This window comes from Semicossyphus pulcher, unplaced genomic scaffold, assembly GCF_022749685.1.
Source record: "Semicossyphus pulcher isolate SPU_LCO1_2020_fin unplaced genomic scaffold, fSemPul1.0.p SCAF_14, whole genome shotgun sequence".
Taxonomy (NCBI): Eukaryota; Metazoa; Chordata; class Actinopteri; order Labriformes; family Labridae; genus Semicossyphus; species Semicossyphus pulcher.
In genome coordinates this window covers 17,005,976-17,033,811 of record NW_027211648.1, presented here as the reverse complement: position 1 = coordinate 17,033,811, position 27,836 = coordinate 17,005,976, and the positions used below count along the sequence as shown (strand labels likewise).

The 27,836-nt window shown below is 39.1% G+C and overlaps 2 protein-coding genes across 6 annotated transcripts; one reads left to right on the top strand and one right to left on the bottom strand.

Moving 5' to 3' along the window:
• The first annotated feature begins 23 nt into the window (after positions 1-23).
• On the top strand, positions 24-2,483 carry erg28 (ergosterol biosynthesis 28 homolog). Its single transcript, XM_069661393.1, has 5 exons — positions 24-134; positions 397-549; positions 1,349-1,439; positions 1,524-1,642; positions 1,765-2,483. Exons 2-5 carry the CDS (start codon positions 417-419, stop codon positions 1,851-1,853), a joined length of 432 nt encoding a protein of 143 aa, XP_069517494.1. The 5' UTR covers positions 24-134; positions 397-416; the 3' UTR covers positions 1,854-2,483.
• On the bottom strand, positions 2,214-27,836 carry flvcr2a (FLVCR choline and putative heme transporter 2a). 5 transcript variants are annotated; one of them, XM_069661391.1, is made up of 12 exons: positions 24,769-24,825; positions 24,041-24,675; positions 13,581-13,722; positions 12,914-13,054; positions 10,692-10,759; positions 10,276-10,379; positions 6,914-7,024; positions 6,223-6,328; positions 6,025-6,136; positions 5,411-5,475; positions 4,194-4,315; positions 2,214-3,716 (listed from the first exon to the last, which is right to left on the bottom strand). In XM_069661391.1, the coding sequence occupies exons 2-11, from the start codon at positions 24,623-24,625 to the stop codon at positions 4,241-4,243; spliced, it is 1,509 nt and encodes a 502-aa protein (XP_069517492.1). In that variant the 5' UTR covers positions 24,626-24,675; positions 24,769-24,825; the 3' UTR covers positions 2,214-3,716; positions 4,194-4,240. The 5 variants fall into 5 exon arrangements, with proteins under 5 accessions (XP_069517492.1, XP_069517490.1, XP_069517487.1 ...); XM_069661389.1 differs by lacking the exons at positions 24,041-24,675; positions 24,769-24,825 and adding exons at positions 17,200-17,857; positions 21,026-21,072; XM_069661386.1 differs by lacking the exons at positions 4,194-4,315; positions 24,769-24,825 and adding an exon at positions 27,674-27,836.

The following is a 27,836-nucleotide window of genomic DNA, read 5'->3' as shown; positions in this document are numbered from 1 at the left end:
CAGTCCAAGATTGACATATTTACTATGGTGCATATAACACAATACTCGGCTGGCTTTGGTCCCATTTCATTGTTTTCTATTTAGTTTTTCTCTTTCATTTCATGTTCACACTGTAATTTGATAGACGCCGAAAGGTAAATATACGCCCATTCATACTTTTGGTCATAAAAGACTCGCACTGAACAAGGTTACAGCAACGTTAGCTGTTAGGTTACCTTAACGATTGCTTTCATGTCACTTTCTAGCTGATAGTATGTCTGTGTTGTGATAGTAAGTAATCATATCGTCGACATCTATTATTCTGTCTGCAACAGAACCAGCCAGCTGCGCTTTAATGGTCCTGCAGTCTTTAGTTGTTTATTTGGCATTGAAAACACTGAATTCTCTCTCTGACAGGTGCGTCTCACAGGCAGAAGATGAGTCGTTTTCTGAACGTACTGCGGAGCTGGTTGGTGATGGTCTCCGTCATCGCGATGGGAAACACTGTGCAGAGTTTCAGAGATCACAGCTTTCTGTCAGAGAAGCTCTACACAGGCACACCTGAGTTTGGTGAGAAAACTAGGTCTGACTGACAGCCTGGAAACATTAAATATCATATCACTCATCATACCACTGTCAAGTGTCCAAGAGTTGGTGATAAAATACCTTAAAATGTATTTAATAATATATCCAATATTAGGATAATTACAATCCCAACTAGATAGTCAGATTTGATAGGCTACTATAACAATTTGACAAAACGCAACTCTAATACACAGTTTCTGTTAACAAATGGTAGCAACAGTTAATGGTCTTCAATATTAGAGTGACTCAATACTGGATTTTAGAGGCAAAAGCCAATAACTGTGAATTTAAAAGATCAGATTAGATATTATCTTTGCATGAGCACACTATATTAAAATTTGTTATCTCCTTAAAAGGTCCTTTAAGTCACATTTCTATCACCAAGAAACATACACCACAAGGGTTGAGTTACTGAAGTTGTGTCTTTTCAGCAGTTTGCTCACTTTTTGGCATCCAGCATCCTAAAATAAAGAAGATGCTTGTTTGAAAAGTAGGCTAACGTAGTTTAAACTTTGTTGCGAAACTATTTGGATTCTTGGCATTCTGAAGCTGCATGAACTGTGCACATCTTTAACTGATATCAGTGGGTGCCAATTTATCAATACTTCAATGCCACGGTTGGACAAATTGGGTAGAAATACCAACCACACAGTAACAGAATATTTATCATAGTATAATAATTATATATTATATTTATAATATTTGGTTTCTACCGAGTATCTCTTCCCCTCTTTTCTCCTGACTCTCACATTCCCTGATTTTCCATTTCTTCCCATTTCCTCAGTGAATGGTCTCCAGGCTCGAACATTCGGTATTTGGACGCTGCTGTCATCGATCATCCGCTGTGCCTGTGCCATTGATATCCAGAACAGAACGTAAGACAGCTCCTCAATTCCTGTTCCTTGTTTCTGTTGGCAGTTTTCACTTGTTCTCACTCTGTGTCACGCTGGCTCCTGCAGGCTGTATCACATCACATTATGGACGTTTGTGCTGGCGTTAGGCCACTTTCTGTCTGAAGCATTCATCTACAAAACTGCTCCTCTGACAATCGGGGTCATGGCACCTCTCATCGTGGCAAGTGAGTGAGGACTTATGGGAAAATTGCATCCATTATCCTTTAAAAGATTAATTATATTTTATTTTAAAAGGTGTTAAGATATATTTTAAAAATCCTAACAGCGTCTCCTTGTGTATCTCTAGGTTTCTCTGTCGTAGGAATGCTGATTGGTTTCCAGTGTATTCCAGAGACTGAAGAGAAAGTCGGAGCACGACAGAAGAAGCGTAACTGAATCCTGGTAGTCTGATTTCCTCTGGTTCATTGAACACACCTTCACAATGACCACCAGAGACCGATGCACTGGTCTCATTGTACCACTGCTTCTCGCCTTGAAGAACATCAGATATAATTGAGATTGACTTTATACATCTCTATCTAAGCTGTATTCTGTTCTATCAGTTGCATTCAAATAAGCGTATGTTACACTGGAGTAAAATGTTTGGGCTTATAGTGAATTCATTCTCAATTAATCATATGAGGAGGTTTGTGAACGCGAGGGCTCTGAAATGAAATGTGTCGGTGTCATGTTTTTGTGCCCATAAATAGTTCATTTTTGTTTGTTTTTAAACTTTTGAAATGACGGTAATAAAGGGAATGTTGATAGTTTTATTTCACCAAACAATCATTTTCTGTACTTCATTTTTAATCATGACTTTCTAAAGAACTCAGATGACAATACAGTATAAAACTATGCTCTTCATTACAAAGTATCACAAACACGTCTTACTTGTTCTGTGCTCTGAAACGTTTGTACACCCTTTGATCTTATGCACAAATGTTGTCCTATAAAAGTTTTAAAACTGTGATGTGATGATTTCTACTAAAATAATAAGAGAACTGCTTATTAAAAAATGTTCCCTGTGCTGTAGTTGTGTTTATGCATGATTTTTGAATTATTCTGTGCTGCATAGATCTTATATTTGGTTTAAAGCAGGCGCTTTTTATGATGATTTTCAGGCCTCTGAGCTCTGTCAAAAGCAATAAACAAGAGCCTGTTGTGCTATTTGAGGTTTTAAAAATACATGGAATAATAAACCACCCATTATATCCAAAGATAAACACAGTACTGTAGAAAACACATCACTGTGTATCCACTCTGAAGGAACTTTAACAGCCTTAAGAAGTAATGTGTAAACTCCAGGGGTGTAGAAACATTTGAACATGTCCTTGAAATGCCACTGAAGAAAAACTAGCACCTCTTAAAATCACAGAATCATTAAAAAAAACAGGAGCTAGCCACAACACATCAAGTGAAACATGACAAACTGTACAAACACTTGCATGAACTACATTTCTCAGTAACTATATATAAGAGTATTTTACATAAAAACATTTTCTTGTTCGAAATGAGTGATTGCTCTGACATGCTTTAGTTAATAATCCCTATAAGCTCTGATCCCTTACAGTAAAACGAGGACAAAACTGACCTTCCAAAGTGTGAGCCGATGCACAGCATCAATCATATTTAAAATCAGCAGTGTTCAGAAGTTAAACTTCCATATAATCCTGCACAGTCTGCATTTAACATGCTCATCAAGCAATGTAAAGACAGAGTTAGGTTACTCTAAATATTGGTCCAGTATTAGGAAACACTCAGTTAAAATATTGCTCATTAGACACATAAAAACACTACATTTACACTAATCAAAAGGAGGGTGGAAGCATAGAGTGTTGTAGTTTTGGAGTTATTAAAGCTGCAGCTGCACTGAAAAAACATGTAAAATGCCTACTTTGAATAAAATAATAAACATTTACTAAAAAACCATTAAAGTTCCAAGTGCGTCCTCCATGATTGACTCGTGCTTGCTTTGGGATGAGCTAAGTTGCACTTGGGATATCAGTGTGCGTCCATCTTCATACAGTACATCATGTAGTACAGTACATTAAAGCCTCACAGAGGGCTGCTCAGTATGATCCAGGCTCACGTGCTCACTCTTCACAGCAGCTTCTTCTTGTGGGCACCTTAAAGCGTGTTGACGTGTCAGTTTTTCTGTGGCTATCTATGCAGGAGAGGGAGCATCTGTCCTCCTCAGAACTTCCTCTCATTCAGGGTTTCAGGTGGAGAGACGCCTCCTTCTACTTCAGCTGATTTTTTCTGCAAAAGACAAAGACAGAAACAATTACAATTTGAGTCAAAAAAATGTGTGTTTTTTTCATATGAAAAGACAAACCTTCAACAAATCACAGAATTCAGAAAGACAACAGAATATTAACACAGATCAAATGTATCAATTAATCACAAATGTCAAGTTAACTCTTAAAAAATGTAACGGATAAAAAGAAAAGAACAAGAACAAGAAATCCACTGTCCTTAAATATTAATTTGATCTTCATAATGGATTTTACAGGAGGTTACAAAGGATGGACAGTACCACTCTTGCAGCTGTTTAATTTAAGAGCTGATTACAAAAAAATAATGAAAACTTTTATTTTGAAAATTCAAACACAATGTGGTTTGTAACCATTTGTAACAGTGGCAACAGTTTTTTGAAGATTATTTAATGTCAAATCCTTTGTTTATTGAGTGTGTGTTTGTGTGTAGTATAGCTGCTTCAGAGAGTGTGTGCCCTACCTTGGCAGGTGTGTGTTTAGGTTTTAATGAGGTTGTTGGTTTATATATCAAGTCTGCTGCTGCCAGGAGCCGCTGCACGCTGTGGCCCCGTAGTCCTGCACCGATGACACTGAGCCTGTAGGCTGGAACGATAGCTTGGGCGTCACACCTCTGAGGGGCCCAGAGGGGCCACCTCATCATCCATACCACACCACCTCCACAACCACACTGCCTCCACCAAACCGTGCATACCCTACTATTACTGCCTGCTACATGCACTGAGGATCCTGGAGCAAATCATGCTTAATATGATGATGAACATTTATCTGTTTGGTTTTATATATCTAAATACATCCCACACTTCTTCATTAACTGAAGTTTTTTTAAAACTGCTGAGCTGATATTGTTAGTAAGTTTTAATAATTAAACAGAACTGGCTCATTATTAGAACAAGGCTTGTGGTGGTGTTATATCTGTTAGTGTGAAGGATTACTGAAGCTTTCCAATTCAGCTGCGTTTGTGCTGTTAGAGTTGGAATATTATGAACAGAGAAAGGATGAGGAAAGACAGCAGAAGCTTGTCTTAAACAAGGCAACAAGTGAGCAGCAGAAGACGCAATGTGGAGTGAGACTTTGTTCAAAATTACTTATTTTTTTGTATTCTTTTTTTATTTTATTCCATTACATTTTAATCTAAAATATGCTACATACACGTGAAGTATTGGCCAAAACTTTTAAATGAGGCATATCACAGATTAAGTAGATAAATTAACCAAGATTTTTATGTATTTAAGTGGATTGCGGTGTGTTATTATCACGTTATATCAGTGACTTATAAAAGAGATTATTAAAGACGTCTGATCTGTTTGACAGCTGTCAACTGCACCCACATCAAAGTGTTAAATAGTTTAGACGTTACAAAAGTGAATTTTTTTTTCTGCAAAACACTGAGAACATGCTGTTAGGTCAAGTTGCAGAGCTGTCAGACAAAGCAGAATCGTGCTTTCTGCAAAAAGCGCGTGAGAGCAGGGGATGTTTTTAGTGAGTTTAGAGAGAAAGTTTCAACCAGTGCAGCAGTGCAACCCCTGCAGTCCCTTCTGTGCATGCCTGCAGCAGAGCGCTGCACAGTGAGGGCTCAGCATTCAGACCAGAGACAGAGCGGCATCTCACACCTTCCCTCTCCACAGGGATGTGAAGATCCCACCTCTGACCTCATGAAACGCACACAGATGTACTTACACTCGCTGTCTGCACCTCAACCTGCAGGTTGGCCTTCTGTCGTCGGAGGTCGGATTTGATGAATCCTGTGACAAACACAGAGGAGAGAGAAGTTTAAGTAGTGCATGGTGTATAGTGTATTTTAGGTTAAAATAAAAAGTTTAAAAACAGAGATGGCTGGACAGTATTAACCAGCTGAATCTCAGAGTTAAAATCTTGTCACTAGTAGAGTTTTAGGACACAAAATTATGACACTAACGTAGTTTTGAAGGGGGTGAGTTGCAGGTTTTTATCTTAGAGAATATCAGAGACATTAGTGGATTGTATGTGGCTTTAGGTACCCAGCAAAAGGCTTTAAAGGTTATACAAAAAGACATACATTTTTGTGTGACTAATTAACTGATGTTTAATATAGAGCATAGATGAAAAAGAGGACTTCTTCACACATTCAAAGAATTTACCCATGAAAAAAGTCTGTTTCTTGATTTAGCCACTAGGGGGCAGCCTTATCCTATAAAATAGATTACACTGCACAGTTGCTGAGGCCAATGTTCACCGTTGTCTGGAAATCTGTTGCACGTTGTTTCAGGCGAGGTGTGCAGAGGAAACAGAGAGAAAGTGTAACCACTACTTACCTGTCATCACTGCTCCTATCAGCAGAAAGATGCACAGGAAGATGTTTCCTGCTAAAGTGCCCCATTTATCAATAATCTTCCCCTGGGAGATGGTGAAAATGATTCCAAAGATCTGAAATGAGATTCAAAACATCAGATGTATCTCATCTTATATGTTAAGCCTTAGCTAACACAGTTAGCCGTGCTAATGGAACAGACCTGAGCTGAACAGTTCAGTAGTCCTGATGAGGTTCCCTCTGACTCTGGATATGTGAGCTCTACTGCAAATTCAAAGCCCAGAGGTAGATATCCTGTCATGAAGAAGCTGCAGACAGAACGACAGGCAGACAGATGCTGAGGGTCAAATTAGGGACAAAAATAAAGTGTGATCTGCAGTAGTTTTCATCCTGAACAAAGAATTAAAAAAGCAGCTGCAAAATTGTAAAAGTAGGCCAAGTGTATATCGCTGTGTAACACATCCTGTCTGGGTTTCAGAGAATAAAAAGCAGACAGAGGATTTGCTATGGAAACCAGCTCTGGGCATAATCAGCTTACCACAAATAGCAATAATTGTAAGAATAAGGAACGTAGACTGTGAAATGAGAAGGAATGTTAATTTTGCTTTGATAAAGAAGCACTAAAGCTGGATGAGGAAATGCAAAGAAACATGAGCTGCAGCTGAATGTTTTAAGGCTTTATTAGCAAAACCTTTGGACACCCAAATATGACAGGAAGTGATTTGGCAATGATTGGGTTTCAAATGTCAGAGATGTTTTACCTGTCATTAAATAAACCAAATCGTGAGAAACATATTGGCTGACAATGTTAACTGCCACAGTAAAATTTCTAACAGGTTGTTAATGTCGTGTTCAAGGCCTGGGTTTGATGTTTAACTGTAATGGTAACCTACCCTAAAAGTCCGGCCATGATAAACACCAACCACAGGTGACCCAGGTTCAGTGTGAAGGCGTAGACCAGCATCCCGATCAGAGACAGGATATATATGGCCAGGGTGGTTTGTCTGAGGAGACAGGAGAAGAAAATTAATGACACAGTTTAAAATGTATGGTAGCAGTACAATCAAGATGCATTTACACACATACATGCACAGTTTGTGCAACACTCTAGTAACTCTAAACACTCCAAATCAACTTTGAAATCCAGTTTAATCTGATTTTATTTTAACAACAGAGTTTGGGAATCTTAATCTTGTTACAAGGCTCACTTACTACATGCCTCCCGAAGCAGAACAGCAATAAGATCAAGGAAAGCCTCAAACATAATATATCAGAAAGGGTTTCTGTATATACACGCATAAACTTGTAGAAGACATTAGGCTACTTAAGGGCAAAAGACTTTTCAATTTTATAAATTCTTTTTAGAAATAACTATATCTTAATTATCATTTAAAAAACAACCCAATGTCTCAACTGTTCGGACAGCAAAACACCATTTTATCATTATCAGGATGAGACTGCGAGCACCATCTAACCAGTAGCTCTTCTCCTCCACATTCAAATTGTCATGTATTGTGGTATTCAGTGTGTACAAGTCTAAATTTCTACCATTAAATGAGTAAAAAGTATCATGTGTTTTATTTCCATTATAATCTTAAGTAGTAATGGTTGTCTGTGTTAGAGCAGGCATCTTTTCCCAGATCGATCTCTCACTTAAAACTCAGCCAAAACAATCTTCCCTCTTGTCATAACTCAGGCCACCTGCACAAACAGGCTTACTCTGGTGAATCTGTCTCTCGTACAACCACGCGGAAAGAAATTCACCATAACATTTTTGTTAATATAACATCGTCCTTTGACTGTTTCTCACATTGGACAATAGGAGAGTGAGGGTCAACAACTGTGCCTGGCTGCTTTGACAGTGAAGCATCCTCATGGCATGTAAGGAATCTGAGGGCCGAGGGTCTTTTTTCCTGTTTAATAGTTTGCATGCCAGATCACTGAAGGCAGAGTACCAAACATCTGGAAAAAGTATTGACATGCTGGATCAAAACAAACATGATAGTATCAAATAATAGGATACCAATAGGAAAGCCTCACTTCTAACAATGAATTATTCTTTTTTTCCCTGTGAAATGGAGAGTCAAAAGGCCTGAGATGCGACCCAGGAGGAGCAGCTGAGTAAAGCCTGTCAGTTCAGATAAGCAGAGACGGACATCAGATCTTAAACGCAGTTCCGCTAGATTCTGATTCGTGCTCACTTTGAACAAAAGCTTTAATTCACTTGGACATCTCCCTGTGAACGGCTGACTTAAAAGACATCCACGCACAGCTAACACTGCAGCAAACAGGACTGACTGTGAACCCTGAAAACTAAAAATTCTGTTTGACAAATTCCCTTCAGTGGTCGTTGTGAGTTTTCAGTATTACAGGTTCATTTGAAGGACATGAAGCTTAATTATGACTTTTTCTTTTACATGCTAGCTGCGTGGCTTTATTGTTCTGACAGTCCAACAATTTGGTCCAGACTGAAATAATTCAAAAACCTTTCATTGGTGGGATTTTGCATAGCCTTTCATGGTCCCCAGAGGGTGAATCATAATCATGGTGAACCCATAAGTGCCACCATGCTTAGCTTCTTTCCAATTAGCCCCAGATGTACTTTGTATTTAGCATTAATTAGCAAATGTTAGCATGCTGGTCAAATGTTAGCATGTAAGTCAAAAGTTAGCTTGCTATTTAAACATTTTAATTTTTTTATGACCTTGCTTTGTTCCCATAAGCCACAGATGTATTTAGTGTTTAGCAGTAATTAGCAAATGTTAGCATGCTGGTCAAACGTTAGCATGCCAATCAACTTGTTTCTGGAAAGTATTTCATACAACTAAAGTATTATTTGTTATTACAAACAGCTTGACATTTTATTTAACATTTATTTACATATTTGTTCACTACTTTGCTTTGTTCGCATTAGCACTTTGTGTTTAGCGCTAATTAGAGAATGTTAGCATGCTAGCCCACTACAGCAAAGTGTTAAATATTGTAAACAAGAGTGCTAGTGTTATCATGCCATGTTAGCATGTTGGCATTAGCATATAGCTAATTAGGTTCTGGGAAGAATGACTTTGAAGAGTATACATGACTACATGAAATACTTTATTATTCTAGGACAAATTGCAAAGCTTTTTTAAATGAAGTTTCACCACTCTGCAATTGATAGTCTACAATAAGTAATTTGACACATTCTTTCTGGTCTTGCAGTAAACTGTATTGGAAAAGCATTTTTCATTATTTCTCTGAGGCTTTTGGGAAGTGTTGGGAACCTGATCCACACATAGCAATCCTCAGAGCAACAAGCTTTTTATCTATTACCAATAAGTATGAAAAATGCTGTTTTGTTTGTAATGGTTATTGTAAAAAAGTTAATCTTGTGAGTGTGGAAAAAGGAGTCTGTAACCACGTATGATTTGTGGTCAGGAGAAATGGCGAAAAAAATATAAATCTGGGAAGACTGATATTGTAGTGATGCTGGGTAGCTAGATGGATGGAGGAAGAATGAGGAAAAGGCAATGTGCGTTGCTAGCTCAACAGAGCCCAGATATATTTCCCTGTCGCAGCAACAGCTAACCTGAGGGAGAGGTGTCCCCAAAAAAACAACAACAAACAAGTTGGCTAACTGCTTTTCTCACTTAGCTCTCGCTCGCTCAACATGCGTCTACTCTTGTCCAGAATGCCGAACTCCCGCTTTAAAGTAGCTTTATAACAATAACTCCATCTTCCCTCCCACGGAACTGATCCTCAGCCAATTACCCACTCACTCAATAACAACTGCAAAACAACAGCAAACATAAACAGGAACAGGAAGTGTGTTCAATAAGATCTGGGACCTTTTACAGAATTTTTTTCAAGGTAAGGACTAATGTGTCATGTCCTGTGTTAGTTTGTTTGTATTACAGTATGTTCTAAAAAGTAATAAACACATATTCCGAAAGAGGGTGTTGTTACCTTGCACAGAGGTTTACGGGACATTATTTATTTCCTTATTTCCTTATGGCATCTCTACAAAATTGTTTATCTGATAACTGCAGCAGTATGATTAGAGGAATGACATATTCTGACGTCAGTGGTTTGTGGAAAAACTACAGGGAGATTTTTCACGAGTTTTGGTTCCCTTTTTTTTTTTAAGATTATTTTTTGGGCTTTTTAGCCTTTATTTATAGGACAGGGTTTTGGTTCCTAAATGCTTGTAAGCATTACTTAAGCTCAGTTTAGATTCATGTCTGCCCCTCAACTGTATTTTATGGAGACATCTTACTTGTATGTTTTGGTCTTGTCCAGCCAAATGCCACATATGAGCGACCCCACCATGCCAGCGATGACAATAGTCAGACCAATCCTCCCTGCATTCACCTCTTCACCCTGAGAGGAAAAACATCGACATTTTGACTCTAACAACCACATAAGACATCTGTGTACCTGCAGTTATCTTGTCCTGAAAGCTCGGGGACATAACAATCAAGAGTCCCAGAGCCCAGTTATATGTGTCAGGGTCATCTCCTCTTTTATAGTTGTGAGTGTCAAAGAAAATCACTGAGTACAAATCCTGAGTGAATGGCAGGAAAGAATGGTGAAGGAGGTAAAGAAGGACAGACCAAACTGAGAAGAAATACAGAAGGAAATTGTAAATGAAATACATAAGGGAGTGTCTGTTTTGGACACACCAGGACTTACAGGATAGTGTTCAATGATCATCCTATTCAGTAGTGTGGAAACAGCATAGAAGCAGCCAACGTTCAGCCCTGCAGACAACAAAAAGAAAACTATTATGAGTTCACCTTTAGGGAGGAAGACGGACCTCATGTTACCCCTTAAAACACTTTAAGATTCATCATAACTTAGCTAAAATAATTCATGTTTATGACCACAGGTTAGTCAGTACTTCCTGGTGTAAAGATCTGTCTAGACACAAAAACACCTTAAAATCCTTTGGTTCAAAGGTACACATTAAATAGTGACCTTTGAGCAAAGAAATGTGACAACTCAAAGGACCTTTAGATCAATGTAACACACAGGCAGTGCACTGGAAGTCCATGTGTTACGATGACACATCCTCATATCTGCTACACCCGCTGATAAAGATGGTGAGTTTCCACAAACGTGATTGTGCAGACGTTTATTTTGATGCTTTAACATCCCTATTATCTTCACCTCAATAGTGCAACAACATCCTAGCCCATCCTGGATTAATGATAAAACGATTGAATGAATCCGACTGCACCTACAATACCATAAGTCATAATGTTACAGGACATACTATTGACACAACAATGACCCAAATATAGACGACTAAAAGCGGTCGACAGACCTGTGCGTTCTTGTTCTTTTTACGTTTGGCAGTAATTACCAAATGTTAGCATGCTGGTCAAAAGGGTCAAATGTTAGCATGCTGGTCAAAAGGGTAAAATGTTAGCATGCCAGTCAAAGTTTTTAGTTTTTTCAATATCTAGCTTCGGATGTACTTTGTGTTTCGCAGTCATTAGCCAATGTTAGCATGCTGGTCAAACGTTAGCATGCCTGGAAAGTACTTTATGCTCCTGTCTTGTAAAGTGCTAAACAAATAACATATTATTTATTATTATAAAAAGTTCAAGATTTTAATTGGTTCACTACTTTGCTTTGTTCTCATTAGCCTCAGATGTACTTTTTGTTTGGCGCTAATTAGCGATTGTTAGCATGCTAGCCCACAACAGTAAGATGTTAAAGAGTTTAAACAAGTACATGTAGACAAATAAAAGGTTGACAACACCGGTGACAAAATTACTTCATAACAAGGTGCTTAAATTGCATGCTACAGGACAGCCCCTTAGGTCCTCTATGAGCTATTAGCTTTTATACTAAAGGTTCTGAGCGCAGCTAAAAGGCTATCTTTAAACGTAAACATAAACATTTTTGATTAGGAATGTTTTATACACCTTTTTTAAGCACTAATTTTATTGCATACATGTTATTTCATTGTATCTATTGTTTTATCACTATTAATCATGACTGTGTATTATTATAGCCTTCACTTGTTCTGTCATTGTCAGGTTAAAGGTTGGAAATCAAATATAAAGAAGGAATATAGGACACCATTTAATACCAGGCACAAAAGTCTTATTTAACAACATGCTTCACAATTTACATAAAGTAATAGTTAGATTTATGCGAGACAGGCACTCACATCTTCTGCAGACTGCTCTGTTGATTGTTTGTTTACATGAATGACTGAATGGTGCATGATTTTAAATGTTGCTGCCACGAATAACCCTGGGACGGTATCATCTCTTTCCTTTTATAAAGGATGATCCAGTGTTTCCTGTGCTAAAGGATATCAGGGTCAGTTTGGCTTGTTCTCTAAGGAAAAAAGACCATTCGACCACAGCATTGAAATGATGTATGACCTGCATGTAATGTTGTGAAACCTTGCTATGAACTGTCAGTGTAAGCATGCTATAATGGGTATTTTTTTGGAGACTTACATATTGTGACAGCTAACTAAAGTCAGGTAAGGAACTTTGATGTAAGTGAGTCCACTGAGACATGAGATTTACCTGCAGCAGTCTCGTTGATCCAAACTTTTTCTGATCAACATTTGAGGTCTGTCCACAGACATTAAATACTTGTAAAAATAGTTATAGGAAACATTAGCAGTGCTGAAGCAGTCAGCTTGGTATTTGAAAGAAAATGAGTGAACAATAAAGATGACTATTGATGAAGAGAAGGAAAATGCAAGATATTTGGAATGGAATTTAAACATGCTCCTGGGCTCTTAGCACCTTGAAAGGGTATTTTCACACTTTTTATCGCCTAAATGATTAAGAAATTATAAACGACGGATTAATCAGAAGTGGCCCTAGATAAAAAGTAATGTTTGTGGAGTAATAAACAGATCAAGGCAGCAGGAAGGGACCCACCATAGCTGACCACCAGGAGCATGAAGGGTTTGTTGCGCAGCAGTCTCAAGATAGACGCCGTGTACGAGTACTCCTCGGGGGGGATGTTCCTGGCTTGAGCCTGGGCCTGGGTGGGAGGGATCTCTGGTTTCTCCTGAAACACTGAAAAACAAACACATGCACATATTTCAAGAGGTTACACGAGTGTTAAGGATATAAGAGGTTTATGATCTAAGAGAGAAAAGCAGTCCTATCATTGAGCTTGTTCTGGTTGTGTATCGCCTGTTCAGACACTGGGGGGGGGGGGGTTGTCAACCAAGGATATCCTCTGTACATGTCCAAGTAAAAAATCCAAGTTTGTCTGACTGTCAGTGAGTTTTAGTCCAGCATGGGGAGAAAGGACGATTTAACCGAGCTGAAGGGGGAGATGATTACATAAAACACTTCCATGACTCCTTGCTTGTATCTCACATTGTGTCAAAACACATCTCATCAAAAAGTGGACAATTACAGCAATTACTGCAGCCGCTCTTCCAGTGAGCCGAGATGCTGTGGAGTTTTCAGTAGAAAGCACATCTCAGGGAGACTCAGCTTTCCGGCAGTGCTGCCTGAGAAGCCCAGCAACTAAGAAGCTCCTTCTATCTATGAGCCTGTGGATGTAAAGAGTCATCTTCACTTGCAGACTTACCAATGATCACGAGGATGAAGATGATGGTGGCCACTCCTGCACTGATGTAGAACATGATCCTGATGTGGTGGGCCAACTCATCCAAATCGTCGACATTAGGCACAAGGATGGGCGGGATCAGGAACCCGATGGCAATACCCATCTGTAGACGAGAGGCAACATAATGAAACACTTCCTCGCTCTGCTATCAAAAGTTCAAAAGGTCATGTCTGAATGGCATTTGACTGCTTACCACTCACAAGAGTGATGGTTTCTCACTGTAACCACATCAGAAATAGATGTTTACATATAATCTGTAGTCCCTGCATTCAAAATATGTCAAAAAACCTCACTAATATATTACATCTTGCTTGACTAATTAGCTAACATTTTGTGCACAAGTGCCATGCATTTACAATCAGACCTTTGGATGTAGCCCTTGATATAGCCTCCACTTGCTGTCAGATACCCTCAGATTAGTGGGAATCATTATGGTGGCCAATATGGCTTTGAGGATAGCTAGCATGACGGCAGTGTGAGAAGAAAAGAGCAAAGAAAATGTTGTGTTGGATCACAACTTTATGCTAATCTAAGATAATGTGATGTATAAAAGTGGTCGCAACCATCTCATATAGAGTTTTTTTAAATGTACAGATAATGCAAGAGGTCAGATTTGGGGCGGGGACATAGGCTTGACATGAGGATCTAATGTCAGTCTAACTTTTCAGATCCTACTACCTCCCTCCAAACACACACACACACAAACACCTGCAGGGTCCAGCAGCAGTTCTGGATCTGAACTAGAGGGTACTAAGCTATCCAAATTTAAACACCACATGAGTAGTGCCCACTTCCTCAGCTTGCTATGCTTCAAGAACATTCCAGAGGGGACACCAGCTGCGGTCCCTCCACTCTGAGGGAAAAATTGAGAACAAAAAGGGCAAAAGAGGACAAGACATGTTCCTAGAGGAGGAATAAACCAGTGAACAATGTCTGCGACACTTCAGTCCTCTGGGTATGTTACAGCCATCAAGATGAATTGATGAGCCTTTAACTTGTCTTGATAACGTGTCAAACCCAGCACATTCTGACCTCTCTTATGAAGTTACTTTTGGCACACAAACTGTCCGTCTGTTTAATCTTCAAAGAATTGCATCCTTTATGAAAATCCTTCCTACTTTCTTCTAATACAAACTATATCTAAACAGCCAAGAGGAAGTGTAAAATTAAAACTTGGAAGAATCAAGTTCAGGGGCCGAAGCCAAAGGAATAAAGCCGTGCTGAGCAAGTCAACATCAACAACAATGTGTCCTTTTATCTTAAACTGCGGGGAGCAGGATTTGGGCACAAAACAAGAACATGCGTGACAATGACCGGCATGTAGTGTTTGGTACAATGCAGGTTAGAGAGGACAAACTTCAACCGATGGGAAAGCTGGTTTCCGGGGTTAAAGAACATCAGAGGGGTTTAGATTATGGTGTGATCAAAAGGTATCCGTATATATATTACCCTTCCAGTGTACACTGACTATTTTTATTGGCCTGTAAAGAAAGAATTATTTAGAGCTAAACTAATAAGCCAGATTCTTCCTTCTCTGTCACATAATTGTCGAAGTTGAAAATGACACACTGAGGTTTTCCATAACCTTAAGCTTTAAGATGACTAAGCAATTTAATAAATGCTCTACGTGTGAAAGTGAAGGATAAACGACCTCAAATGACCTCCGCAGCCGCCCCTTACTTGCCATGGACACACAATCTCATTGTAATGTCACGGTACACTTCATTTACCCTAAGCTTGGGATGCTGGGAAGAACAAACCACACACGCACACACGCACACACGCACACACGCACACACGCACACACGCACACACGCACACACGCACACACGCACACACACCAACGCGCAACCATAAAGAAAACCCCTTTGAACAATCAGAGTGAGATACACTCGGTCATATCTGCTTCCTCTGACTTCTACTTCCTCGCAGTTTGGGAAAGTCTGTAGAACACCTGTTGCCTGTGAAAAGAAAGAGGAAGTGGCAAACTTTTAAATGTTACGAGCTAACAGGTCTTACATGAGAATCAGCTAACTGCTTTCAAATGTTCTAGCAATATATTGGTGTACTTTAATACACAGTTAGTTCCGACCAAGTAATCTGAACATCACTGCGTCTCTTCACTCTGTGTATCACTCCGCCTCGGCCAGGTATTCTGTATACTGTTACTCTGAATCACACAGCAGACTTTTATTTCACTGGTTGATGATAAATTAAAACATACAGATATGTAACAATGTTTGTGTTGCTTGGCAACAACAGTCCAGTTTCAGTTAAGTTGTGGAGCTAGTTGAGTTGGTGGAGCGAAAAAGTAATCTTTTTACTAATATTTGCTGCTTGTGTAACTGTATAAAAGCAATTACACACTCAAGGTCTTGATGTTGTTCTGAATGTGATCACGGCTGTGGTTATCTGCGGTCTTGTGCATTACAGCAGACAGTATGCCGCTTGTGTAACTGTTATATAAAAAAGACGAGAAAGCAGAAGAGACAAAGCAACAAAGGTTAAATGAAAACTGAAGGCTGGGGCGCTGGTTTAGCTCAGGTGGTAGAGCAGGCGCCCCATATACAGAGGCTACAGTCCTCGTTGCACTGACTGCAGGTTCGACTCCCAGTCTGCCGATCATTTGGTGCATGTCTTCCCCCACTCTCTCTTCACAACATTTCCTGTCTATGTTCAGCCGTCCTGTCGATTAAAGGCAAAAAGCCCCAAAAAATAACGTAAAAAAAACAAAAACTGAAGGCTACGAGCTACAAAACTGAAGACGGCACTGGAAGTAAACATTAAACGAAACACAGTACGAAGAGTGAATGGAAAAGGACATGTCAACAGACTGACAGTGACGAGACAGAAACCTCAGTCAGGTGCTGCACTGCTTTCTACTGTCCTGTTCACCATGTCTTAAAAGATAATCATTTTAAAATGAATATAGATAGATAGATAGATTTTGTAAGTAAAAGCTGTGTAATAAGCAGGATAATGTACAGTGAGCAGGTTGTTTATCACGGAGGAGTCAAAGGAAGGGGTTCCTACGCGATAACAACCTGCTCACTGTACATTATCCCATATATACTATACTTTAAACTGACAGCATTTAGAAAAATCCATTAAAGTAGAAAATTACCTCTAAAACACTATGAGCTCAAACTTTCACAGCTCTACTCCTCAACTTAAATTAAGGACATGCTGTGGAGTACAGTGTTGTCATTTGAGAAATCTTGAGGTCATTTTGACAGAACTGAAACTAACAATGTAAGCATGAATAAACCAAAGTGCTTGGTTCTGCAACTTTGCATGCTTTTAAACTGAAGCGGACAGAGATAGAGATTCACTTTGTTCAACCTGCTGACTCAGGAAGACTGATTTACATGAACACACATACAGCCACACATTCAAGATGGCAGACGCAGACATGAGATAACATGTACTGGCCTGTTTTTAACTCACTTACATTCAGATCTAATACGTGTTCAAGATGACAGACTTCAACCAAACCAAAGCACACAACAGAATAAGAAGCTAGAGCACCGTACACACCCTGCTATGGTTGTTTAAGCCAAACAGGTAAACAGAGACACACCTGATTTCCCAGAACACCAATGGAACAGGCAGTAGACACCTCCTGCTGCCCAAACCACAAGGACGCGAGTCTGGACGGGATGCCCAGGATGTAAACAGTCGCCACCGAGCACACAAACTGTCCGAAGAAAGTCATTGCGTACATGCTGGGGTGGGCCGTGCCTGTCTTGATCCAGGCCCCGATGCAGTTGAATGCCGAGCCCACCACCAGCACGTCCCTCATACCTCTGTTGTCCAGCAGCCACATGACAGGCAGGATGAGGGGGATGTATGTGAGAAAGAAGATCATGGAGAGCCAGTCGATGCCCAGGGTGCTGATGTTGTAGAAGCGCATGAAGATGTTGCTGATGATGCTGTACTGCAGCCACATGAAGGCATTGCTCATGGAGTAGGCGCCGAAGACGAAGAGCATGACCCACCGCCGCTTGTACAGTTTTGTCTCAAACATTGGGAAGAGCTGTGTGGTGTCTGAGGCTGAAGCCTCCAAACTGTCCTGCAGAGACAGCTGATTGTATTCTCCCAAACTGGTTCTCTCTGTTCTTGTAGGAATCCAATGATTGTCTCTGGGTTTGCTGCAATCGTCCGTCCACTCATGAGATAATTCATCCTGAGAGATCATGTTGAAACGCTTCCTTTTTCCTCCAGCGTTCTCCTAACTGCTGCAGGGAAGAGCAAAAACGTCTCCGCCCTCTTAACACTGTGCCATTTTACCTGATTAACCCCTCCCACCCAGCAGGTATTTCCTACATGCTGACCATAAACAAGCGCTCCTGCTGTGCCCAAAGTGGAGATTACCGCTTATTACTCCTTCTGATTAATCTAAAGTTGATCTGGGTTGCAGTTTGAATATAATGAGCCGCGTTGGAAAGCCAACAGTCACATACCTGACCGACATCTGCCGGTGTCAAGTCAACACCTCTTTAGTCATGTGATAGACTTGTTTCTTACTCCTCCTTCCAGCTTAAGTCACAGATTTAACTAGCACTTGACAGCAGCGCAGGGAATATGGACCTAAGGTGGGACAGTCTGAGACAGCAACTTGATTTTATTGCTAAAGTTAGGCACATGACACACACACACTTGCTTAGATGATTAAAGAGGAGCTAAAGTCCGTTCAGCAAAGACTGCAAGTTTGTCAGAAAATTGACAAAGTGTTAAACAGGAAAGAATGAAGAGGCATTATCAACAGTTTGGTATTTGAAGTAGGAAGCTAGCCGTTAGGTGTGCATACATACGAATTGCAAGACTGTGCATATGCAGTGCTTGCAGCTGTATGCAAATAAGTGAAAATATAGACTTAAAGTTGAAGTAAGGCTTGTATTACTACATTGTAAAACAAGTGAATTACTGTGTGCTCATGCATGGCTGCAGGGAGGAAGTATGCGTCGGTGCTCAAACACAAGATGACTGTGTCCCGCTGTTCAAAGAGCACTTATTAAAGTAGAGTGTTTGTGGTTCATTAATTGGATTTACTAAAGCCCGATCATTTTATATCACATCATCTGTCTTGGCCGAGCTCAGGCTGGTTGATTTAAAAAGTTGGATTACAATTTCCGTGCAGCCAGAGAGTATTAGCACAGTGACACAGTTCCTGCTCTGTTGGCTTTGTAATCAAAACGCAGGCTTTGTGTTTAAAACAAGGGTTTAAATGAAGCAGGATGACTTAATTTAGATTAGAGGGTGTATACAGGCATGATATTAAATGCATACTCAAACTGTACTTAATTAAGAATTAAATAAGTGTTTGATCGAGCTCCAAAGCTCCTCTGTTTAGGGTTTTTTTTCCAGTTGAGAATCTGCACAAACACAATAAATACTTCACTTATCTAAAGCAACATTCAATAACCTGCATGTAATATTGTTTCCACGGCATTTTGGGACACACAAAGCATTGATTTAAGAAGTGAGTTGATAACATGACATGATTAAATGAGGTCGGCGAGCGCAGAGAATTCACTGTCCTCGACTGTTTTAAGGATTCAGTCGTGGAAAAAGAAGGCTATGAACTCTGACCTTTGCCTGTCTAGTTGATGATAAAACCAAAAGGACTGATTGTTGGAACACATCATGAAGACGTGCAGACATGTTTGACTGACAGACAACTGTTTGAGGTGCTAGTGAGCAGAATTTGAGGTTGAAATAAGACGCAGTAGTTTGATGCAAAATGATGCTAAAAGAGTGAGTTTATAGTGATCAGTTACTTTTTGAACATGCGTTGAATTAACGTTAACAACTAAAAATGATTCATTCAATTCGCAGTCATAGAAAAACGAATATTCCAGACAAAATTTTCAGGCTGCAACATTTAGTTCATTCATTTATTATTTCATAGACAGAAACTGAGTTTTAACCTATTTTGATAATTGATGAATAATTTCTAACTAACTGTAGGTTTTCGTGTTCAAATAAATCTGGCTCACAAACACTCTACTACACTCACAAAATGAAGTCAGCTTTGGCACTGGGAACTTGTAAAAAGCATTTTTTTGCTAGTTTTTGCTGCATTCAGTAGACTAAGTGATTGATTGAGGAAGGACGAATGGTAAATCAATTGATAAAGGAAATAACTTCCCTTCCAGTTTCACTGAACTATTAAATGCATTACCTGGTTAAATATTATCCTTACTTTTATGTGTCTCCTATAATTCATTTTATAATAAAGCTTGAGCTTTACCTTTGATCTTTTATATACTGTATGTCCAGAACAAAAAAGACGAGAAAAATGCGGGCTATGAAAAATGCTTAAATCTCTAGTTTAACTTTTGGCTCTAAAGTATTTAAATGTCTAATTTTCAATTTGTGTGCTAACAGGGGAGTATCATTAAAACAGATTATTTCTATGAGATATTTTTAATCATGTTTTTTTCTAGCGCACTCAAATAAATCAATCAAATCAATGTTGATTTATTCCTTTGAAGAATGCCGACAACAAATTTGTGCAAGTGAACTTTTATTTTGAAAAATAAAATAAAAAATAATATTTGTCGTTAAAAGCAGCCAACTAATAGGCTTTAGCTCTCCAATGGGATTTTCACATCAGAACAACACTGTGGAAAATGAGTTTTAAATAACTTTTTAAAGTATTCTGTATGTTTATAGCATGTAGCACTACTTGTTGTGCGTTGTATCTTTATAGTATGTAGCACTACTTTTTGCGCGTTGTATGTTTATATCATATAGCACTACTTGTTGTGCGTTGTATCTTTATAGCATGTAGCACTACTTGTTGCGCGTTGTATCTTTATAGTATGTAGCACTACTTTTTGCGCGTTGTATGTTTATATCATATAGCACTACTTGTTGTGCGTTGTATCTTTATAGCATTAGCACTACTTGTTGCGCGCTGTGAGCGTCGTTGGCAACTTTAACAGTCTGGAAATTTCCGATGGCAGGACAGCATTCCCCTTGCTGCCACATCTGCCTGCATGGAGGGAAACCATGAATGGAATGAGTGAAGGGAAGAAAAGGAGAACCAAAACACACTCTCATGATACTGAAACTGCAACCCTAAATGCATGCAATAAAGTATTTTAGGAAATCCCCTGATACATCTGTATGGAGTCATATAATGATACAATATCTGTGGGCGGCGGAGTTATCGCGTTATTGGCAACGACAGATAAAGCGACTGTAAAACCATTTCAGACTGCTATTGCTCCATGTGTATAACACTGTCGCTATCTGGGCTCCCTCGCGATCATATTACGCTTCCTGAAAGTCACACGAGTTGTAAACAAAGCCACAAAACTCAGCATGCTACAATTCTGAAAGGACGTTTCCGCACAAAAACCATACAGAAACTTAAAAGAAGCGTCAATTTAACATACCTGGAGAACGGCAGCACTGATTTACTACTACACACAGACATTACGCACTGTACCAGCAGAAGATGACGAAGTTGTAGCGCACACGTCATTTCCCATCTGGCCGCCTCCCTAAATACAAATAGACGAAGAGTAGGAGTAGCTGTCATGTGATTTTAAGCATTTTATATTTTCTATATTAATGCTAAAGTCATGTATTTGAAGTTGTCTCAGGGAATTTAGTCATAATAAACGGGTTACTAGTCTGTATGACGTCATTAAGCAGCTGTCACAGGAGAAAATAGTCACCGAAATGTAATGGGAGAGGTACAAGCACTGAGTGTTTTTGTTGTTGTTGTAGTTGTTTACTCTTGCTGATTGGACTGCAACAGTTAGTTCTGAATATAAAAGTGTTTAAGAGGTTGAAGAGTAACTAAGTACATCTACTCAAATATAGTACTTGAGCACTATCAGGGGCGATCTCCTGTTTTGGGGCTAAAAAACCCTTAAAAGTGCCCTCTTAGATGTCCCTGATAGATACATCATGATACATGCACACTGAAATGGCCCAATGTGTAAAAACATCTGATTGAGTGCCATAGACAACCCTTGACTTTTTAGTTGCATGTGGGGTTTTATTACAGATGTATGGTAGTTGTCACACATTAAAACACTTTTAGTTTGAATGACATTTTTTAAAACTTTTTTGTTGCCCTGTACCCCTTTAGGGTGGCAGAATCTAAAAACGGAAAAATTTTAAGTTTTGAGAGAAGTAAGGGCGGATTGATTATTTCATGTCATCCTATTTTTTACTTCTACATCCTTTAGTTCCAGAGAAAGATACACTTTTACTTCACTACATTTAGCTAAAGGTTGCCTGATTTTATAGCAAGTAGATACATCTACAGAAAAAAACACATCAATAAAGTTTCACCAAGTTTTGGTGCCCAAAGAGGAAAACAGTTCTCACAAAAAATACATAATGTGATGGCAGGGGGAAGCAAACAATGCGAAGACTGAAAAATAAATTCACACCAGGACTTAAAGCATTATGACACTTTAACGCTCACTTATTTATGGTTATAAATTTGTATGCACATTTACACCGTACCATTTTTGCACTAATCATCAAGTTTAAATTTGCACTACCTCAATAGAGCCACTACCCAATGTTTCAGTGTATAATTGTAATTTAAACAGCCTTTATTCTAACAGCCTTTATTTTAATAGTCTTTATTTTTATTTTTGTCTTTTTATTCTTTTCTTATGGGCTTAAGGGGTGGTGGGGGGTTGGGTTGACAGATGTGTGATTTCACATATCTTGTAAGCTACTGGAAGCCTACATTTCCCTCGGGATCAATAAAGTATCTATCTATCTATCTATAGAAAATGAAAAGTGTAGCAGAACTTTTTTCCTTTTGTACCGTAATAGTCATCTTCCCCTCACATTACCTTGTGACCCTTTGCAGGGGGACACAAGATAAGGGGGATCTCTCATTTATGGGTCGCAAACCTAAAGGTCAAACTATTTTTCTGTAGTTAAAACTATCTCTTCATCAACCAGCTAAACAGCAATAAAAAGCTACTGAAGCATTTGTGCATCAGTGTTTCAGTCCTCTTGGCCATTTCTTCTGCAGAGCTTTGATATTTGAAGTACACTGTGCTGTTAAGTCTTGTGCACTTTAACTTGGGTAGATTTTGAATGCAGGATTTGTTCTTGTAATTGATTTATTTTACAATTTTTATGGCTACTTTTTACTTAAAACTATGGTGGGGTACTTTCATTTTGTGTCGAATTCGGTGACCCCTGTGGACAAAGTGGTACCTCTTATCTTTCCACTGATCCTGTCCTGAAAATATGTAAGGATTGTTTTCTAATGAAACATCCTATCCTGCTTACTTTCACCTGTCAAATGTCTTGCTCACTGCAAATCCTTAGTAGGAAAAATGTAAAAACAAAAAAAAACAAAAAGGAAATGGCTTCATCTGACACCGACCTGGTTACAAGCATTCAGAATAACTACAGAAATAATCTTCTCTCTTATGGTCCTGTTTGTTTTTCTTGGCCATAAAGAGGCCTCATTATTCATTTGTGTCTGTTTAATAACCAGTTATACTCCTCACAGGAGCTTTAAGTAAATGATCTGAGTAATTATTCCAGCTCCGGAGGTAGTGTGCCTAAACAGATCCACACATAGTGGATATAGACATAGTCTAACACAACAGAAATCCATGAACTCTGATAAGGTTTTTCAGCGTAAGCAGGTGCTGTGAGTGAATATGCAGATAAGCTTTAACATGTTGCACACACACGTGGCTCTCTGCCTCGGTACACCAGGCTACAAAGTAGAATGACAGTTTTTGCTACAGCACACTTCACACACATTCATTCCACCAGTGGATCTTTATCTGCATGCGTCCATCGCTACTTTTGCTTTTTGTAGACTGTCCTTAACAAAATATATCCTGTAGGTCCAAGGACCTCCAGGGATCTTTTCCTTGAATCCCTCTGGTAAATAATTTAAAATATATTTCTTCATTTAGCTGAGAGCTTATTTGTCTGTCCTGATCAGGCTAAGGCAAGGCTGGATTGTTAACACAGACCACACAGATTACCCCTAAAAGCCCCAGATTCTGTGAATGTTATTAGTTTTTAGGTATTTGATTGTTTCACACATATGTTTGAGAATTATTGCATATAATTTACAAGATCAAAAAAGGCAGAAAAATGAGCATGTATTGACAAATCTAGCTGTAAAATACTGCATTTTATTGTTGTTATTGAGTTTATAGTATTATTCATAACCCTGGGCTAGGTGCAGTTAGTGCCATTGGATTCTGGGTCTCAGGACATGTGTGGAGGGATAAAGGGGGGGCAAGTGGGGCCAAACAGAAAATATTTGCCCGAGGCCCCCTAAGAGGTTAATCCAGCCCTGGGTTTTGTTTTACTTAAAGCTAATGTCATTAAAAATGGTTATAAAACCATTTCTCTTGGGTTTTTCTGAACATAAGAGAATACAGGAGTATTATTCAACTCACCTGATTCCCAAAAACTCCAATGGAGCAGGCGGTGGAAACTTCATCCGCGCCGAACCAGTCTGACGCCAGACGCGAGGGCATCCCGAGGATGAAGACCTGCGCCAGGGAGCTTGCAAACTGTCCTAGCATGGTCACCCCGAAGAGGTGTGGCTGTGCGCTGGCCACCTTGATCCAAGTCCCGGCGCAGTTGAGCGCGTTGGCCAGCAGTGCCATGACCCGCAGCCCCTTCTTATCCAGCAGCCAGGTGACCGGGAAGATGAAGGGGATGTAGGTGAGCATGTAGACCATGGACAGCCAGTCTATTGCGAAGGCGTCCACGTTGTAGAACTTCATCATGATGTTGCTGATGATCCCGTATTGGATCCATTGGTACGCGTTGCACAGGGAGTACGAGCTGAATAGCAACACGATCACCCAGCGCTTCTTGTACAAACGCGTTTGCACCGCGGGGCTGCTGGCTCCGTTTGGGATGCTGCTGCACTCTATCTGGTCCCCGGCATCTGGACCTGTCGTTCCCACATGTGGACCGTTATCCTCCGCGTCTTGTGCGCTCATGTCCTGCGAGACCCGCGTAATATCTCCCATTTTCTGCTCCAGATAAGTCCTCCACCACCGCAGACACCTTCTTAAAATGTCTTCAAAATCAGAAAAAACAAATAAATATCACTTTAGTTGCATGTGACAATCAAAATTAATTCAATATGTCTACTGGTCTCCTTTGCCTTTACCAAATTCGTAAGGTAACTTCTCGTTAATGAAATGCTTGCTCCATTCCAAAGGACTGACCTGCTCCCCAGAAGTTCATCTAATACTTGAGCTGTGTGAGAAAGCCTCTTTAGACAAGAGCTGATACAACTTTACTCCACCCAGCTGCTGAGATAAGACATGACAGCAAGTGTGACACATTTAGCAGTCAGTCAAGGCAGACAAGACAAACTGCAGCACAGAAAAAACACTGTAAAATAAAACTTAGAGGAGGCTGTGGTTCTATAATTTGCCATTAATGTTGCGGTTTCAATTTTCTGCAGCATCATGATTCATCGTAGCACTATTCTAAAAGTATTCAAAAGTAAGCTAGCTATTGTAATATGCAGCTAAATTATCACAAAGTTGCTATTACTACTAGAAGTCTAATTTAGTTTCTTTTGCTTCAGTAATCTTCTCGTTAATCTGAGAGTTAAATCCCCCCTTGTACGAACAATGAGCACCTTGTGAACTTTTTGTATTAGTTACAAGCAGAGAACTTCTGTTGTGATGCTGTCTTTCATCATAAATCAAATGCTTATTAAATGTCAAATCTCAGCTCAACAAAAATCTGATTACATTTCACTATAAGCCTCCCTTTGATTCAAAAAGTATAAAAGAAATGCAGGTGAGGATTTTGATGACTTAACGGCCGGTTCAGACAGCAAGCATGAGCAGCGCGTGACGGCTCCGTCGTCACACTGGGTGCATGTCTGGGTGCTTCAGCTGGGCTGATCCAGCCAGCCGTGTCTTTCTACATGAGTTTAACATTAATAAAGGCCATGAGCAATATTTGCTTTATAAAGTTAGGTATTATTTATTTATCGTTATGTAATTTATTGATTTGTTGTCATTGTGTTAATGACGTTATGTGATTAAGTTTGAGAAAGAGTATACACTTTAATTCTATGAGTATGCTTTTGTTTTGAAAGTACTGGGCAGTTTGGGCGCCGGGTGGTAGGTGGAGACAAGCGGGCACCAAGGTGTATGGTTTTTCTTTTTCATTACCAGGATAAAGAGGAAGACGACACTAATATTTTGTTTGCTTACTGCCAAATATTTGAATGCAGGCCAAAGAGCTTAAGTATTGATTGGACATTGACAAATTTGATACTGCGTTAGATCCACTTCCGGTGTGCCCCATGGCCGGTTTGAGTTTGAGTTTTGATTTTTTGTTTGTTGATATTAGGACAAATCACCAAAAATAAAGGTCAATTTTACCAGCTTTAAAGTGGACTGTTATAATTTGTGTGGAATCATCTCCTCCTTCAATAAAAAAAAAATCATATTGCAGAATCCCTTTTCAGTCCTAGGAAACGAAAAAATGTGCCAAACCTCCGGTTAGAGTGGGATGTTTAAGAGGTAAATGTCTGTAATATGTATGACATTTCTAACTCTTTGAAGTTCCCTGCATAGAAATGGAACAAATGTATGGAAGTCAATGAAAATGCAGATTTAAAGGGTTAATCAGGTTGCTCTGCTACTGGCCACCAGATGGCGCCGTTTAGCAGAAATTCTAAACATAAAGGTTGAACACAAAAGTTAACACAAGACAGATATTTTTGCAATTTTCTATGACTCAAAAAAGTCCAATAAAAAAGAAACTAAACATTTATTTCTTATGGAAATACAAATTGGGATTTCTTGATAGCTTATATGCTTATATAACATCATATACAAAAGTATAAAAAAACATAACTGGTAGTAACAATATGGTAACAGAAAATAAAGTACAATGTAAACAGTCCATATATATGTGCATACGTGACGCCTGCGCCAAAACATAGTAAAGAAAAAAAGGATCTACCGCTCTGCCACAAAGGTTTATGAAAGAACAGAAATGAGCAGAAAATAATGACGGTTATATCTGTGGGTGAAGGGTCCTGCTTTGGGAAAATATAGAATTTACTGTATTTGGAAATTGTGCAAGCAATTGTATGTGATTTTTTTCTTTTAGTTGTATTTTCAATACACTTCCTTTGATTCAAAGAAGAATTTTATCAATGGTCAGAAAATGCAAGTAATGTTGGGCTTACAGACCACAAAGTATTGAAACCCTGCATTAAAATAGATATATCTTCTGGTAGCCTGATCACACACATAACCACAGTTCTTTTAAGCCTTACATAGATACAGTTATTGAAATGCTTTTAAAACAACAGATTTAGGCTATGTAACTTTGGCTGTTACGATACATCAATAAGGATCTAATATATCAATTAAATTGTCACCGATTCATTATCATAAATTGTATTCTTAAAGATACGCTGACCAATAGACGGGCCGACCGCAATATTTGTATATTTTCTTGTCCTTATTTTAAAAAGAAGAGATTTCATTTTAGCATGTGAATGTTTAGGAATAAAAAAAATCACATCATATTTAAGGTTTTTTGTGTGTGAGTAGATATATTAACTTTTCTGATTGTATTAAATGGGCCTGTGATATTGTCTCATATTAATCACAGGCTCCTGAATCGAATCAAATTCATATTGTGGCAGACTTTGTGATACCAGGTACTGATACTGTTCTCCAAAGGATCCATGGAATATTGTGTTGGGATGAAAACTGTAAATTGCAGTCCTGTAACGTGGCATAAATACATCTATAAGCTCAGTTCTAGTGTTGTTTTTTTATATCTGCAAATTAATATCCACTTATGAGTTACTGACACAACTGAGCTGCAATTAAGCTCTGGTATTTATGATGTTGGGAGGTTTGTCTGCATCCAAATTCCATTTTAACTGCTTGAAATAAGTAGAAATCATGGCGTGTTGGCTAATGGCTAAAGCTAAGAACAAATTAAGTACGGATTAACGACTACAAAAAAATGAATGAATGAAATGTAAGGTAATCTGCCCACAGCTTTGTTGTGCTTTTCTCATTTACCTTCAAACTGATAGTTGCTTGAGCTCCGATGACTAAAATAACAAATGAAAGGGAAAGCGAGAGAGAGGAAATAAGAGAAAATGTCCGATCTTATTGGATCCACATATTTTGGTGTAGCGCTCTGTGACTTAAGGTATAAGGACTTGGCTGGTTTCTCCTCCAT

Excerpts from the sequence above, each read along its gene's own strand:
- flvcr2a (XM_069661386.1), bottom strand. The coding sequence starts at position 27,836 with ATGGAGGAGAAACCAGCCAAGTCCTTATACCTTAAGTCACAGAGCGCT. Across the intron at positions 24,676-27,673 it reads AAGCAACTATCAGTTTGAAG|ACATTTTAAGAAGGTGTCTG; the intron begins GTAAATGAGAAA and ends CTGATTTTGAAG. Across the intron at positions 5,476-6,024 it reads GATAGGAGCAGTGATGACAG|GATTCATCAAATCCGACCTC; the intron begins GTAAGTAGTGGT and ends TGTTTGTCACAG.
- erg28 (XM_069661393.1), top strand. The coding sequence starts at position 417 with ATGAGTCGTTTTCTGAACGTACTGCGGAGCTGGTTGGTGATGGTCTCC. Across the intron at positions 1,440-1,523 it reads ATTGATATCCAGAACAGAAC|GCTGTATCACATCACATTAT; the intron begins GTAAGACAGCTC and ends TGGCTCCTGCAG. Across the intron at positions 1,643-1,764 it reads GGCACCTCTCATCGTGGCAA|GTTTCTCTGTCGTAGGAATG; the intron begins GTGAGTGAGGAC and ends GTGTATCTCTAG.